The 16,465-nt window shown below is 34.2% G+C and overlaps 2 protein-coding genes across 2 annotated transcripts; one reads left to right on the top strand and one right to left on the bottom strand.

Moving 5' to 3' along the window:
• The first annotated feature begins 226 nt into the window (after positions 1 to 226).
• On the top strand, positions 227 to 4,497 carry LOC116778535 (copper chaperone for superoxide dismutase). The gene is made up of 7 exons (XM_032672564.2): positions 227 to 374; positions 810 to 902; positions 1,255 to 1,366; positions 1,793 to 1,962; positions 2,801 to 2,956; positions 3,200 to 3,303; positions 4,084 to 4,497. The coding sequence occupies exons 1-7, from the start codon at positions 360 to 362 to the stop codon at positions 4,271 to 4,273; spliced, it is 840 nt and encodes a 279-aa protein (XP_032528455.2). The 5' UTR covers positions 227 to 359; the 3' UTR covers positions 4,274 to 4,497.
• Positions 4,498 to 5,199: 702 nt separating this feature from the next.
• Positions 5,200 to 16,454, bottom strand: LOC133319864 (monocarboxylate transporter 12-like; the record flags this gene model as incomplete). The annotated part of the gene is made up of 14 exons (XM_061525739.1): positions 5,200 to 6,236; positions 6,669 to 6,815; positions 7,042 to 7,115; positions 7,719 to 7,824; positions 7,931 to 8,073; positions 8,494 to 8,643; positions 9,226 to 9,352; positions 10,511 to 10,586; positions 11,975 to 12,132; positions 12,363 to 12,491; positions 13,816 to 13,931; positions 14,451 to 14,528; positions 15,833 to 15,899; positions 16,247 to 16,454. Coding segments are annotated over 14 exons (1,716 nt in total), but the record flags the coding sequence as incomplete, so codon positions are not given.
• Between the last annotated feature and the right edge of the window lie 11 nt (positions 16,455 to 16,465).

Genomic DNA, 16,465 nt, shown 5'->3' on the forward strand with positions numbered 1-16,465 from the left:
TAAAATAATATGTAAATGTTTTCATTTATGTATCAAATTCAATAAAGCAGACCCATCTGTTATTAGCGGACTTTGTGAAGTCTTCTAGTAATGAATTTTTAAACGAAATGTAATAATTAATACTAACTGCATATTAATAAATCAAGATATTTCAGTGAATTGACTTTTGCCTATCATGATATTCTATGGATTAAAAAAAAAAATCAAGACACAATTTGACATTGACATCTCACTGTTATTGTCGCTTGTCAAATACTGATAGATTTGTTTTTAAATTTTTTTCCAGAAAGTGCAATTTATTTTTTATTCAAATACTTTGAGAAAAACCTACTATTGTCGCTACAATTCAACATAGAGATATGATACCATCTAAGGTGAGTTCTAATAATAATTTTAAATAATGTAATCGTTATATTCAAGTGCGTAAAAAATTCTTAAAGTGCAAGGTCGTTGTAATGTTCAATTGAGGATCTTTAATAACAAATTAAGGGCATTACTAATTGTGTATTAGATTGTCTATTCATAATTTTTTTTAAGTGTTCCAGAGCATTAACTATAATTAATTATATTATTGATTTTACCGACATAATCTGAGATTGATCAACTTTATAACACAGAGCTAACCTTAAACAATAATAGAAAGATAATTTATTTTCAAACATTTATTCCCTGTGTATAAAAATTGAAAGTCATGCATATGATTAGTCTTTTAAACCAATGAAACTTATATGTAAATATTTTGTCATTTACATTAATTATATTTTATATATATATATTACATTCTCATAACTATTCCTGTTATATCTCAGCTGGAAGTGCTCGTTGACTTTGGGCCGACCCCAGACAAAGTGACTGTTGAAAAGACTCTCAACTACCTGAACGCCCAAGACGATGTTCAGCAGGTAGATATATCCACAGTCTATTAAGAATCAATTGTATTTTCACTATCTTTATCAGTTTGAAAATATATTTAGTGGTTTTATAACACTGTTATGTTTAATCTATGTAGCAAGGAATTTATATTATGTAGTGCAGTGTATATAATAATATAATATCTTTTTTATTCTGTCCGTTTTCTTGTAATGGCTTATCTCTTAAACAGCTGGACCGATTTTGATGAGATTTTATTGTCGGACAGCTAATTATGAGTGGTGATTTAGGAAATTTTTATTTAAAAATTGTTATAAATTCTCTGAAAATTCACGATCACAGTAAGCAGACTATACCAATTATGAAGAATTTTTCAATGTATAGGCAGTATTTAAGAATGGCGCAGTCATGGTGGAGACGGTGTTACCGAGTTCGGTCGTCTTGGATATGGTGATTAAGACATCGGGGAAGAGGGCTGTTCTTCAAGGATATGGGGGTAGGTGACGATTTGTCTTGTTTTGGAGAAATTAGACCCAAAACAACAGTATTTTTACACTAATTAAATACAGTCTTAACTGTAGGGCACTTTATGAACTATGAAATAATTTAGACGAACGAATTCATGCCCTTATCAAAATTTATTTGGAACTTATATCGATCATAATGTTTGTGGTAATTTAACTGTGAACTGTATAGTTAGAGTTTTTTCTGTTTGGTGATTTTCGCAAACGAATCTAAGAGGTCGTATAGAATAAGTAATTTGTCAAATCCGATCAGGACGCGACGGTTCATGTGGCAAAGTTACTGAAAAGAATTACATTAATCACAGATTCGAACCCTGCTCGTCACGAAGATTATATCAAAAAATGTCTGTTAAAATTATAATATGAATCGTTTAATAAGTCTGTCTGTCTGTCTGCAGACAGTACGTCAGCCGTAGCTATGGTCTCGAGCAAGTGCACCACGGAGCATGTGCTCGGCGTCATACGCTTCACTCAGACGGACAGCGTCTTGATAGCTGACGGTAGTGTGGACGGCCTTACTCCAGGCTTACACGGACTACACGTGCACGAGAGTGGGGATTTGAGCATGGTGAGTGTCAATGATCGAATATTGTAGAATGTACCCGACATTTAACGAAAGCGCCATCTCGTGACGAGTGGGCGAACTATTAGCTGTACCTTTACTAGAACATGTCTATTGTTAATTTTCGTATACCAGTAAACATATTAACGAGAATGTTCTGGAATGTTCTAGAAGTCGGATAACAATATTATAAAGAGTGGATGTATGTTTGTTACTCTCACATGTAATAACTACTTAATGGATGTTGATTAAAATGTCCATTAATACAGTTTGCTTATCATAATAACATAGTATATAATGTATGTACAGTCCGGGTAATTCCCGGGAACACTTCATAACAGTTGCGTTGTAAGTAGTTACGTGACACACACGATAGATGGCGCTGACTGTTGGGTCACGTATTCATTTTCATTTTATTTATAGACGTTTGAAATCCACTTCTGTTATTTCGCGGGTAGTTTAAAAAGCTTATTTTAATAAACTTTTAGAGTAATGTTAATCTAAAAAACAAAACGCCTGTTTACATTAAATTAAAAGACTTATACTTTTATGGATATATATATATATATATATATACATATTATATATACATATTATATATATACATATTATAATAGCAACAAACATACGTTTTGTTTTTTTCATTCATTCATTCTTGAGTAAGTCATTCACGACTGACTCTAACTTGACATTAATATAAAAAATACTCTCCTATCAAATTGTGCGTGTTTGTATGTGTGTGTTTTTGCGTGTATATATAGGAAATGAAATACTGTATACCAACAAAGATGACGTCATTCCGGTCAAATACATGTCTATTAATTTAAAACATACCCTCAACCAGGGTTGCTCCTCTATTGGCGATCACTACAACCCGCTGTCGTCACCTCACGGATCACCCGCCGATCCGCCGTCTGAGAGGCACGCGGGTGATCTAGGGAACATACACGCTGACGAACAAGGACGCGCCAGGTTCAGGATATTTGATAGTGTGCTGCAGGTAGGTGGAAAAAAAACAGAAGCAGTATTAAAACCCGCTATACTGAGAATTATAACTAAATTTATATTTGCTGGCCCTAAATAGTAGCAGAAAAAATTGATTCCCGGGAAAATTGAATTTCTCTACAGAGAAATAAGGTCGTTAGAATTTGGACGAATATTTTGCAAGAAGGGACTACTATATAAGCCATCTTTCTGAGGATATGAATCATGTTTTTGGTGTTCAAAGCCGTTGTTATAACAGATAGACGAGCTGCTGGGTAGGTCGGTGGCAGTCACCCAGCGAGCGGACGACCTCGGCCGGGGCTCGAGCCCCTGTTCGAAAATCAACGGTGACTCCGGACCGCCGTGAGTAGACTTTGATTATTTTTATTAGACATAGCCAAAATAATACTTAGAAGATACACAAAATTTTTTGGGCAATTAACTTCTCTTAAGCCTCAAGAATGTCCATGGTTTCTGGTGTCGAGGGAAACCTTCTGACCATTCCATCTTGTATAGTGAAGAGATCGCATAAAATGATTTAGCAAATAAAACGACTGGGAAGAAATTGTTTGATCTTAAGTTAAGGTCTTTCACATCAAAGCGTTCTTTGAAAAAATATGTTCTTTTCAGCGACATTGATATAATTCGATACTTTTTAGATTAAAAACGCTACTTCATGTTAATGAAAGCTAATAGTAAATTTCAAACGATCATTTTCTCGAGACAGCCACCTTCAATGTCATGCTAACATGGAGGTATAATTTGAATACATTGTATTATCTGTATATAAATCTGTACTTTATCTGTCATAATTGACACATGTCAAAAAACAGCACCAACTGACAGAGGATTTGATCTCACAGACGCTAACAGTTGATGTTCCTCCACGGAGTACTCAATACTATGATTCGTCCGACAAATAAAAACGTCGACATTGGCAAAATATTCCACAATTCCACTAGCCATAGCACAAAAACTAACTCTTTCTGTATTAATCTATATTTCAGGTGACATATTAAATTGAAAACGCTAATCTCCAAAAAAATATATATTTTTATATGAATTTTAGTCGAGAGGATGTTAAATGTTACTATACTATGTATTTGTTAATAGCCAAAGAAAATACGCATAATTCTATTTCAGCATCGCGTGCGGCGTAATAGCTAGATCCGCGGGTATTTTCCAAAACGCTAAGCGGATATGCGCCTGTGATGGCGTCGTGGTCTGGGATGAGAAGGATAGACCTCTGGCGGGGAAAGGACGGCGGTTGAAGGATGATAAAGAGCAGACTGGGAGTGGGAAGTGCGGGGGGAAGACGTGCTGCAAGGTCTAGTGTTGCCCACGCCTGGGCAGTGGGCAGGCTTCGTTTTTAAGTTACCATTTTAGGAATGGATGTGTTGGGCAAATGGGTCGGATATTCGCTCGGATTGAGCATTTCTATGTTATACTTTTTTAGGTGTAAATTCTTGCTTTGTTTTATTTATTAATTAATCAATGTTTAAAAAAAAAGAAACAAAAACTATTTTGTTGAAAAATTTAATAAAAACTTCGATGGACTATTATTGTTTTATTAAGTTTCAATGGCGAGAGTTAGGAAAAAGGAGGATTTCAAACCAAAATGGATCCTTACATTTTTTTGATAAGAGTATTCTATATCAGATATTAATCAACTACAACCTCATGTACACGGAAGAATTTTCTCGTTCACGACTCGAACCAGCACAGAACAATACTTATATACGATTAATAATAAATTCCTATCAAACCAGCAATAAATAAATTTATAATCGGTATCTTAATTAGTCGATAATTGTCACCGTTACGTCTGATTTCTTGACAGTTAAATGTCAAGTTATTTTTTTTTCGAGTTAAAAACTTTTTGAATTTAGTTCTTGACATTTACGATATCTCAAAAAATTGAATAGAAAAGAGTTTTTTTGATAAAATTCAATGCAAAAAATTTGCTAAATATTCAACGATTCGAATGGGAATGAAGGCATAGCTTAATAAAAAAAATCAATGCTGAAAGATTTGATTTAAACTTCGATGTTCTTTTTTTAAATAAGTTGATTTAATAATCTTCAGAACTTTTGTCGGTTTGTAACACTATCCTGGACAAAAAAATACTCAAGACGAAAGGAAACCTAAACAAAAATAAATTTAAGTTTTATTTACTATTACTCATTCTTTTGCCGCGTTCTTTACTTAATTATGGAAAGCCTACAGCATGCATAAAACCGTTAAAATGAAACGCTATAATATTATGTACATATATATTATTACATCAATACAATTGCTTATCTACGTTACATATAATGATAGGAGGAACATTCGTTCTCTATGACACATGCACTTTGGACAAATATAACGTTAAGGTGTAATTGAAAACAGACTACGTTCGACATACGCGTATATTTTTGCGAAAATATCGTTTCATTTAAGCGGAATATTAAAAAACAAAAAACAAGAACCACAAAGATATCATCACATTTGACAGTAAAAATATATATGACGTATTTATACGTCCGCCATTTTGAATGATGCCAGTTTTAAACCGTTCTAAAATCTGCACCATAAAGGAAGCGTGGAGTCTAATTAAATCACACTTTAAAAATGTCACATCACTTATAATATTTTAGAATACATTTAATATCTATAGCTAACATTATTTACATATTCCAACATCGGATGAGTATATACCTGTAGCTATGAACACAATGTCTTAGTTCATACGAAGCAGATTAAAAATAAAACAAAATGGCCGTGAATTAAAAAAAAATAAATATTAGGTCTTATATTATTTCTCATACAAAATCGACTGTATCACTGTATACGGTTGATTTAATAAAATCCATTTCAGTATTCTCATTTGCCACAATTCTTAAGATAAAATACATTTTGTAAAGATAAAATTTGGTATTAATAAGTTTTAAAACTCATTTATTTTATTCGATATTACAAAAATATGATAATTTTCCTCCTTCTATTCCCCCACATCACTAAAGAGGAGATATGATATTATTTTGAATATAATTTTAAACAGTTAGTGTGTTTTAACTCGGTGTATCATAGCTCCACTTTAAAGGCCTGTAGCTCATTCAATCGTTTCAGACGTCCGTCGGGCATAAGATTATTATCATACGATATAATGTATACATTTCAATCCACTGACGATTCGTTGTCCTCGTTTTTGGTGCTGAGGTGGAACGCCAGCACGGGAATTGAACCCAGTACCATGCAGGAGCCCATGCCGTAGAAACACCACGAGTAACCACCGGTCACGTCACGGAGCAAGCCTTGGATGTAACAGTATACTTGAAAGATCATCACCATTTAAAAAGATATGAAATTTCATTAACACTAAGGTCATTGACCCAGTAACTTAATATATGTCAATGTGCTTATTGGGTCGAGAAATTAATTTATCTTAAGTCTACGATTAATTCAATCTAATTGATGAAAAACATTATATACGAATTGTTACATGAGCCAAAGAAACTATGTATTTAAGAGAAAGAGATGGATAATTTTTATTACATAAAAAGTATTAAAATGTCTAACTACCGTCATTTTAAAACAAACAACACACACACACACACACACACACACTACCATGACTACACACACATATAATACATCAATCCGTGAACACTCCTCAATGTGTGTGTACTATCGAGCATGAAGTAATCAAGTAAGTATGATGAGTAGAACAATGTGAGATGACTAACCAGCTGTTGGTGGCACTGAGACAGCTGCAAGACTCTGGAACATTCTGACGAGGCCGTAGGAGGAGGCGATCCTCGCGGTGCCGAAGGCGTCTGCTAGCAGGACAGGGACCAGGAGGAACCAGCAACCCAGACAGAGACCGTAGGCACCTGGAACACGACAACATTTATATCGGAGGGCATTTTCTCATTGATCATTATAGAAAAAATATCCTTTCGGTTACTGTTCGTTTTTTGAAATTAATTTTTTTTTCTCCTCATTGATTTCGGACTTATTAATCTTTGTAGTAACGATCAGCACTACGATACGTTTTCATCTCAAGCTAAATATAAATAAAGAATAGTATTGATGTTTGTTATCTATATATTAACTAACCGGAAGCAATGGCTAAACTCCACCACGAAGTCAGACTCGGCAGAGTCAGGACAGCAGCGCCCGCCACCAGAATACTGACAAACAAATAAAATATAAAGCTCAGGTCTACACTATATAGAATAAAGGTTATTGCTCACAATTTCTTTACCGTGAACTTCAGAATAGGGTAAAAAAAAAATCTATGTATATATGTTAACCAACCGTCAGCGACATCTATCGCCTGTGTCGCCGCACTATACGGAATTTTGGGTAAACTTAAAAACTATATATTTCTAGACGTACCAACTATATGATACCAAAGTTTAATGAAAATACATTCAGTGATTTTTCGGAAAAAAGATACAACTTTATAAGAGACGAAATGTTTTGGTATCCCAAAAACATTTACTAAAAAATATCTCCACTTACAATACAAGTAACGTTAGAACAAGTTTGATTATATCATAGATACGTTAAAACTGTTGGTGTTTACGCTACAACTGATACTAAGGGTAGTGCATTCATCCTACTATTATATAAATATGTTCACGCAGACAATATATAATCTTTGCGTAACATTTTGAGGGCCAAAACAAAAAATATATGATAAATAACTAAAGTAGAACATCTGTATAGTAATGTCGATCAGAATTAAATACATATGTACTTTTAATAAGTAACTTAGCACAGAATGTCACCTGACTATATAGGCCTTCCGTCTGCAAAACAAATGAAGATCGCACAGCCATCCCAGGCCCAGTCTGCCGCACAGGTCCAGGATGGCACTTATAGCGACCAGGTGACCTGGAATTTATGGCCTATTAGATAGAACTATGTTTAAATTACGACCAATTAGAGAGAACTATATTTAAATTACGACCAATCAGAGTAAAGAATAATGTTAACTAACCGGCAGCGGCTTTACTGTGTCCAGCAGCGACTGTGTAAGCCGGTAAGTAATAGAGGGCGTAGGGCGAGCCGCACGACATGAGGGCCACGGAGGCGCACAGGAGACCGAAGCGCCACGACTTCAATAACGACACGTCGAGGTACCTGGACACAAGGTTCATTTTATACATTATATATATATATATATATATATATATATATATATATTTAGGGAACACACATTTAATTTTAACCAAACTTTTAAATTCCCGAACGCACCCGAAGTGACGTTAAAGCGATGACATTTGCTTTATTCACTATTGCGCGGGAAAGTGTTTGTCGACGCGACTCGTGAGTGTCTTTGTAAATTAAATTTAAGTTTTTTAACGTGTTCTGGTTTTAGATAACAAATTAGTCAAAACTCCTTAAGACAAGTTTGTTCCGGTTAAGGTTTGATTTGTTATTTAAATTCGTAGCTTTATAAGAAAACGTTTTTTTTAAATCCTAAATGTATATATATATATATTATGATGATTTATTAAGTCAATTAATATTATTCTATTTTAATAGAGCGTTACAACCAACCTGGATATCGTCACGACGCATCCTCTCTTCTCTTCTTTAACTTCTACGGTCTCTTCTTTTAGCTCTTCTTCTTCCTTCTTAATGCTCACCGGTTCGGAGAGCTTGCTTTGTATTATTCTGTTCGGTAGAGGTGGCTTAATGTAAAGAGATCTGAAAAACCATGACATATATATTGATTTCTAATAATTTATTTAGCACATATGTAAGTAGTTAAGGATAGATGTGAGAACATATATTAGTGAAATTAAAAAAAATATATTTTTATAAAAGTACCCTCAATGACATTTCGTTAATTTTGTTTTTTTTTTTAAATAGCCAAGTATATAAATTACATGTAGATAATTTAAACCGCTGCTGTAATATTCAGAATTGAGTAACGAGAATACGCAACCCAAAATTAAAACTAATAAATGGAGTGTAAAATTATAGTAGTATTTTGGGATCGCTGCCCGTTATTTTATTAAAAAACGCGTAGTGAATCCGAAAATATTAGTTTCATTGAGAGATTTGAACCCACGGCCACCCTGATATCCTGTCCGATCACTTACACAACTAAGTTAACGTGTCTCGTGTTACCAGTGAAGTTAAAATTCCATATTTATGTGACGGACACACAAATAGATTTTATGTAGAAAATTGTGCAAACGAGGAACTATTTAACACTTTTTGACCACAAAATTTACTCAAAATATATATGTATATATAATGGATAGCAAACTAAACAATAATTACCGACTAAGAATCCTGCCTCTCGCTTTGTAAACACACGTGCTGTCCGTGGACAGATCTTCTACAGAGTGTAAGATAGATGATGATCGAGTGGGTCTGAGACGAAGCTTCACAACATCCCGGGGCAGACCTGGCCAGTACAAGAATAAGTTTGTTAGTGAAATTAAATTATTGTTACTTCTACAACTATTGAAGTTTACGTAATAATGGATACATTGATGAGTAGGACATTTAAATTAATCACTAGTTCTTGAATAAGATACGCTCTCATTATTGGGTACGACTGATAATTCTATTGATGAACCTAAAGTCGACTTTTTTTTAATTTTGTCAAAAACCATAATGGTAATATTCCTCTATCACCACCTTCTACCCCAAAAAGTCTACATAGTACAGAAAATTATTAGTCTTAAACTCAAGATATCCCTCCAAAAAAATATACTAAACACGTGTGGAACAGTCAAAATATTCCAGGGAATAGTTGAAACTTGTACTTGACTGCTATGAATAAAATTTTCGGAGACAGATTTAAACTGAGAAAAAATATATTCACTGCTGGATATAGAAATAAAAACTCATCGGTCGGCCAGAGGATTGTTTACAAGATTCTTGTCTCATAGAACCTAGAAAGATCAAAATCCCATTCATCCCCGGACGAAGCCCTAGAATTATCATCACACCTATCGGAGTATCTTTTTTACCATCAATAATAAAATTTCAATTTCAATTGTTATTTTTCTCGTCTATTAAATATCGCATTTAAATTCAATAGCACGTAAAATGTTTCGTAATTCTGACTCACGCTCTTTTTGTATCCACGTAGTAAAGGTCTACAATTCCTTCAATAAGGCTATAAATTTATTTCATATTAAAATATTGTGTCCGACGTACAGTTTGTCTTGATTTTTAAGTTCAGCGTTACTTCCGGTAATGTCCTACAAACTGGCTGAAGCCAGTATTTACAGTTTTCAAATACAATTCCTAAATGTTGCCATTACAAAATTACAATGGTTCAGTATTATTATTATAAGTCATAAAAGTAATTCTAAGGATTATAGCAAATTATAATTAGTACGGCACAGAGGGCGCCACTTGAAACAATTATTTCCACAATATATTAGTTAGTAAATTATGTTAGGGCCGCTAAACCAGGGCTTGTAGCAAATTAGGAATACTAGGGCCCTTGTTTTAATTTTGGCAACCATTTTCTCTATTGTCATAATGTTATTAAGACCTCAAATTAAAAATACTATAATTTAAACGTAATTCGTAAGAAAAAATGTCTTACCCACAACTCCGAGTACGTCCAAACCTTCGGAATCCTCTGAGTCGGACATTTGGCTTTGAAGGGGACGACTCGTCACCTGAAGGACGGAGTTATAATATCAATCAACAAATAAAAATATCGTATCAAAGAAAATTTACTATTTTAATGACAATTTAAAATTTTCTAACAACATCTTATTGAAATACAGTCAAAGAAAGGACAAAAACGTAGAATATTAATTATATATATATATATATATATATATATATATAATTTAAATATCTATAATAGATTAAAATAAAGGTTCTTAAAGTAATGATATTTAAGATTTTCGTGTAGCTTTCATCATTGTTAAATCTGTCTGTCCGTCTGTTTAAGTCTGTCCATGATAACGGTTCCTTCAAAGTTACTGAAAGTTCGAACGTATGTATTTAAAAAATATAAAAAACGCGTTGTACATCCGAAAATCTTAGATCCTAAAGTCACTATATAGATATGTTAAATAATTTCACGAAATAACGATAAAAATAGTTATTGGATATATTTTTCTTCCATCATATCATTTGTGGGGAATCTTCACATCCGAGGTGTTCCGGAGCCTGTAGGTCCATCTAGGAACTCGGTAGTATCCAACTTCACCGAGAACTATTCACGTATTATCCCGACGAAGTTGGATACTACAGACTTCACTAGACATTTCTCTGTTCTTCCGCTGTGAGAGGAGCTGGGCCGATTCCTCCTTACTGAATAATCGGTTGATTTGATGTCTTCCGACTGCTAGAAGAGTTATCGACCTGGTTGTCTTCTTACAAAATACTTTCTTAATAATAGTCGCTTCAGTACAGCGAACCTGTCTATTTGGATGTCAGCGGCTAACAAGCGACACGCGACTGTTGTGTTGGCAATGCTAGCGTATATTTTTTGTATGTATTTCTTTGATTTTATTCACGTAAACGATAAAATTAAAATGTCAAATTATACCAATAATAGGAATTATTTAACGATATCAAGCTGCTAGCTGGTAAGTGCCTCACATTTGATGGCTATGCATTTATAATGGACCCAATCCTAACTCAATGTGTTATTTTTTGGGTGAGACGCTTTGTATCAGTCAACATTGTCTATCGTCGAATAGTTGAAAGAAGGTTATAAAAAAAATATTCATAATAGATAAAAAAACACGTCAGTCTTAAAACGCTGTGATAGTTCAACCAAATAAATAGATTCACTGTTCGTTCCCACATTAGTTCAATACATTCATGATATAATAGTTTCAGTGAGAATGATAACAGATGGCGCTAGTTATGAACAATACTTTAACACTTAGGGAAAAATTATTTAACAGTGAACTTAATTAAAATAATCATTTTCTTTTTATCATTTATATGTACGTTTTATAGTTTTTCTCTAAAGCACAAAATATTTACAGCACGTTTATTATCTACAAGGACATTTTAACTCGATAGTCTTGTATGTTGTATTTACCTCTATGAGGCTAGGATGAATGATCTCGCTGAGTAAGTTGGCTCGTTTCTCTTCACTCAGGATGTTGTTCTTCTGGTTCAAAGTCAAGGTCAGCTCCGTCTCCGGCTGGAACAGGTTCTGCAGCTTGTTGTCCATGGAATTGAAGACCGCTGTTTTTCCTGGCAGTAAAAATTATCACTTGTATAGTAGGATTCGGTTATTGTATCGTAGACTGTTATAGTTTTTGTTAGATTCAGTGCCATAATGTTTTTAGAGCATAATTAGTATGTTTATAACAGAATTAAATATTTAAAATGGAGTGAAAATTCTTAAAATCCTAATAAAATACTCTGTATTTCTCTCTATTTCGTCGATCTTGTCTTTCTTCGTCATACGTCAATCTACCCACCTTCCTGTATATCGTTCAGTAGTGTGGTGTTCTCCGTGGTGGTGGTGGTGACGGTTGGTGACGCTGGTCGTGGTGCTGGCGGCGCTCGGTACAACGTGGCAGAGACGCACACGTGTAGCATACCGGCACCTGGTTCACGCCGCGTTATATATACTGTCAGATTGTGAAGGTAGTCGGTAATGTCATGAGTCTACTGTTGTTGGAGTTAGTCAGAATGCGTGGATGTCTGTTGATGAATCACGTGAAGAATGCAGAACGGATTTTGATAAAACTCTACAGTGATGTAGCTTACAGATAGGAATGTGACATGGTATGTAATGTATGTTTTCATCGAATGTGTAGAGTGGGGACAGCTCGTGACAGTTGTATGCGTATGAAGTCATTTGTAAGAGGCGATAGATGGCGCTGATGATTAACATGTCTGTTTTTTGAAACACTTTATATTTCTGTGAGTCTAAATCCGAAGTCCATACAGACGATGCCTCAGTCAAAACTGTGCTAGATACGATTGTACCAAATTGCGGATATATAAGTGAAATTATTACTGAAAAATTTTATTACGACTCCAAACAATGGTAGTGAGTAATATAACTTAGTCCATTTGTGCTCGCCCTTAGAAACGAGTAAAGCGATTTCAATAAGGTTTTTGCTTATCGAAAAGTCTATTCTATTTCAATTGTTTCAAAAGAAAAAATAATAATTATTGAATATTCATCAAGGAAGTAACGTGCGGATCCACATTCCGTGTACAAAACTTGCTGCACACATTGATCCATTACAACGGACACGAAGGTTTTAATTTCATTATATCAATGAGTCGTGGTGGCCTGGAGGTGAAAGGCCCGCCTCCCACACGTGAAGGCGCGGGTTCGGAACCTGGCAAGTACCAAAGTGATCTTTTCCGAGTCATATGTACTGTCTAAGAGTATTTAGACACCACTGACGGACGGTGAAGGAAAACATCGTGAGGAAACCTGGTCTTATAATGACAAATTATAAGATTGAAATCGCCAACCCGCCTTGAGCAAGCTTGGTGATTAATGCTCTAACCTTCTTATGTGAGAAGAGGCCATTGCTCAGCAGTGGGCACCGATAGGCTGATGATGATGATGATGATGATATCAATGAGAAAGTTTGACATATTCGTTTGAAATTCGTAATAAGTTTATATGACGTATGTCAGAAATTCTAAGACTACCTTCATCGTAACTTTGTATATTAAAATTAAAAAAAAAAAAATCTAGTTTCGTAAATACTGTCCTGTGTAAAGATTGAAATCAATACTAACAAGTATTTGTATTTAGTCATATATGAATAAAATTTTTATGTGAGTATTTATAGTGAAAAAATATAGAGTGAAATTAAGTATGATATTGTAAGGCTGTAAAATTTCTTGGTCCCATTAAATGTGGAATATCATTTTTAATCAGTCATCAGTTTAATTCCTACTCACCCAATAACAGTACAGTGCCGTGGAATCCGTAAGTTCCTACTAATTTCTCTATGAGCATTGGAAAAACGAAGCTGCCTACAGCCGTCCCGCTCACACATATACCGTTAGCCAACGCCCTGAAAGAGATGGAAGGTTAGCGTATGAATTGCTGTGCAAACATTTTTTAATGAACCTTCGACAAACTACCCTCATCGTTTTCGAAAAATCAAACAAGAACTCCTTAACATAGTAAGTAATAATTTTGTAATATAGGTACATATATATATAATAATATATAGAGACGTCTTCATCTAATATAGAGTTATTAAAGTTTTAAGATACTACTATCTCTGTAAGCACTCCATGTTCAGTCACGCGTGCTATCTTGTCATAATAAGTAAGCTGTTTTATGGAAACAAACAGAACCGACAAAGTAGCGGTTATTTAGTTATTTACACAGTACGGTCACAATCTGTCTTCCCAATTCCAATCATAATCCTCACAAAAAATCATTTAAATAACATTAATATTATCGGATGCCCTACTAGTTTTTTTAATATTTTAAACTACATGCTCCCCACGTTTCGGTTACTTTCCAGCAACCGTGATGAGATTATTTAAATGTAGAGATAATTACGTCGTTTTAATGTGCTTACCTGTGCTTGTCGAAATACTGTGAGACGATCACAATACCCGGCGTTGTGGACAGTCCGCCCCCAATACCTGGAAACAGCCTCCATTACAAATATATATGCTGTCCACGATCATACCAATATGAAGGTAGTCACATATAATGATATTATATTCTTGTAGGTTTGCATATAGATTTATAGCTTTAACTATGCACATATAATAATATACATATGTGAGGTATTTTGTTTTTCTATATTCTTGTATTCGAGATAGCTATATGTAACTTACTTACATATATATATATATATATGTATATGTATATATATATGGATATTACTTAAAACATTTGTTATATTTACTTCACGAAATAAAGTTATATATATAAATATATATATATATATATATATACAACATTGTTTAAGAAGAGATATAATATTAATTCCTTTTTATTCTGTCGATATAAGAACAGTAATGAATTTGAACTATCTGTATAGTGTGTAATCTGTTTGGTTCTCGCGTTAGTGTTACTAGCTGTGAGCTAGTGACGTCACACGCAAATATCTGAACAATACTACGGTGTTGCCCACGCGATGTTTAAAAATATTGAAATAATTCAATATACTTCAAAAATATTATTATTTACTTATATTATATAAGACACATGGGAAAATATTTTTTATTGCGTTTTAAGTGGAGTTTTGTTTGAAGATATTATTAAAGATTCGAACAAGGCTTCAAATATATATTTATATGGACACAGATTAAATTTTATTTTATGTGTAAATAAAAAAAAAACCTTAGTATAAACATGTCAGCTAGATAAACTACCAATTTAGCATAAATAACAGGACTTACAGTATTGACAAACTTTTTTAAGAATATTTAGAAATTTAGAATGGGTTGTGAGTCAGAAAATCATTAGATCCTATATATTTTTTCTTAGATATTTTTAATAACCTGTATTTTTGAATCCGGTTTAAAAGAAGAAACGTCACATCCGCCGGATATTGATTTTCAATAAAATATATTTGCATTATTGAAATCAGTTTCCGATTTAGAGTAAGACAGAGATATGCACTGGGTACCTGATCAGCTGGTGAAGCCAATGATAACAGGTGACAAGCGTGCTCAAAAACAATAGTTACAAAGTAAGTAGAAACCAAGGAGAGTCATAATAACATCTAAGACTTTCGAGAGCATTCATTTAAATAAAACTAATATTTACGGATTTACTACGCGTTTTTTTTTAATTATTTTAGACAACATACGCCCGACGTTTCAGTTACTTCACTTTGATCGCGGGCAGACGGGATGAGTATGCCTGTCATTTGGTCTCGTTATTAATCATCTACGGCCAACGTTTTCTCAGCAAATAGTTAACTTTATTAATAATATCAAAACAAGCCCAACAACTCCAGCGAACACCACCAGACGACACGAATACTTCTCACACAGAGCTGATGAGAGCGGCGCTGGTGGAAACATGGATATATTGAGGGGATACTGACCTTCTATAACCTTCTGTACATCGACACGAACAGGCATCGAACTACGACCCTCGGAATGACATGTTCCGATTGCCTTTTGCATTAAATTATTGTACCATTGATTACTGAGCTGTGGTTGTTTATATTTGCATTGAAAACAAATAATATATGTTAACCAATATATAATATTGACATATGTCACAATTATTATTAGTAAACATGTATCGTGAAATCTAAGTATAAATATATCATACTGGATATTTATTGAAATGGAAAGTTTCATCATAATCTAGACAGTAGTTGTAGACGGAAGAGAAATATATATAACTCACCAAGCGCCAAGCACAAAGTCGACAGTGCCGCTGGTATCCATGAAGCGACGCTCTCCGATGAGTCCGGGAATGTCTCCATAATTTCAACGTACAGAACTCCATATGACTTGAAGAGGCCGGCCACCCAGAACTGAACCATGAAGGCACCGAACACCACCACCCAGCCGTACCCGCCGTCCGGGGGGGAAAGACTGAGGGTAGACACGAGTTAGGAAACTC

Source organism: Danaus plexippus, chromosome 31, assembly GCF_018135715.1.
Source record: "Danaus plexippus chromosome 31, MEX_DaPlex, whole genome shotgun sequence".
Taxonomy (NCBI): Eukaryota; Metazoa; Arthropoda; class Insecta; order Lepidoptera; family Nymphalidae; genus Danaus; species Danaus plexippus.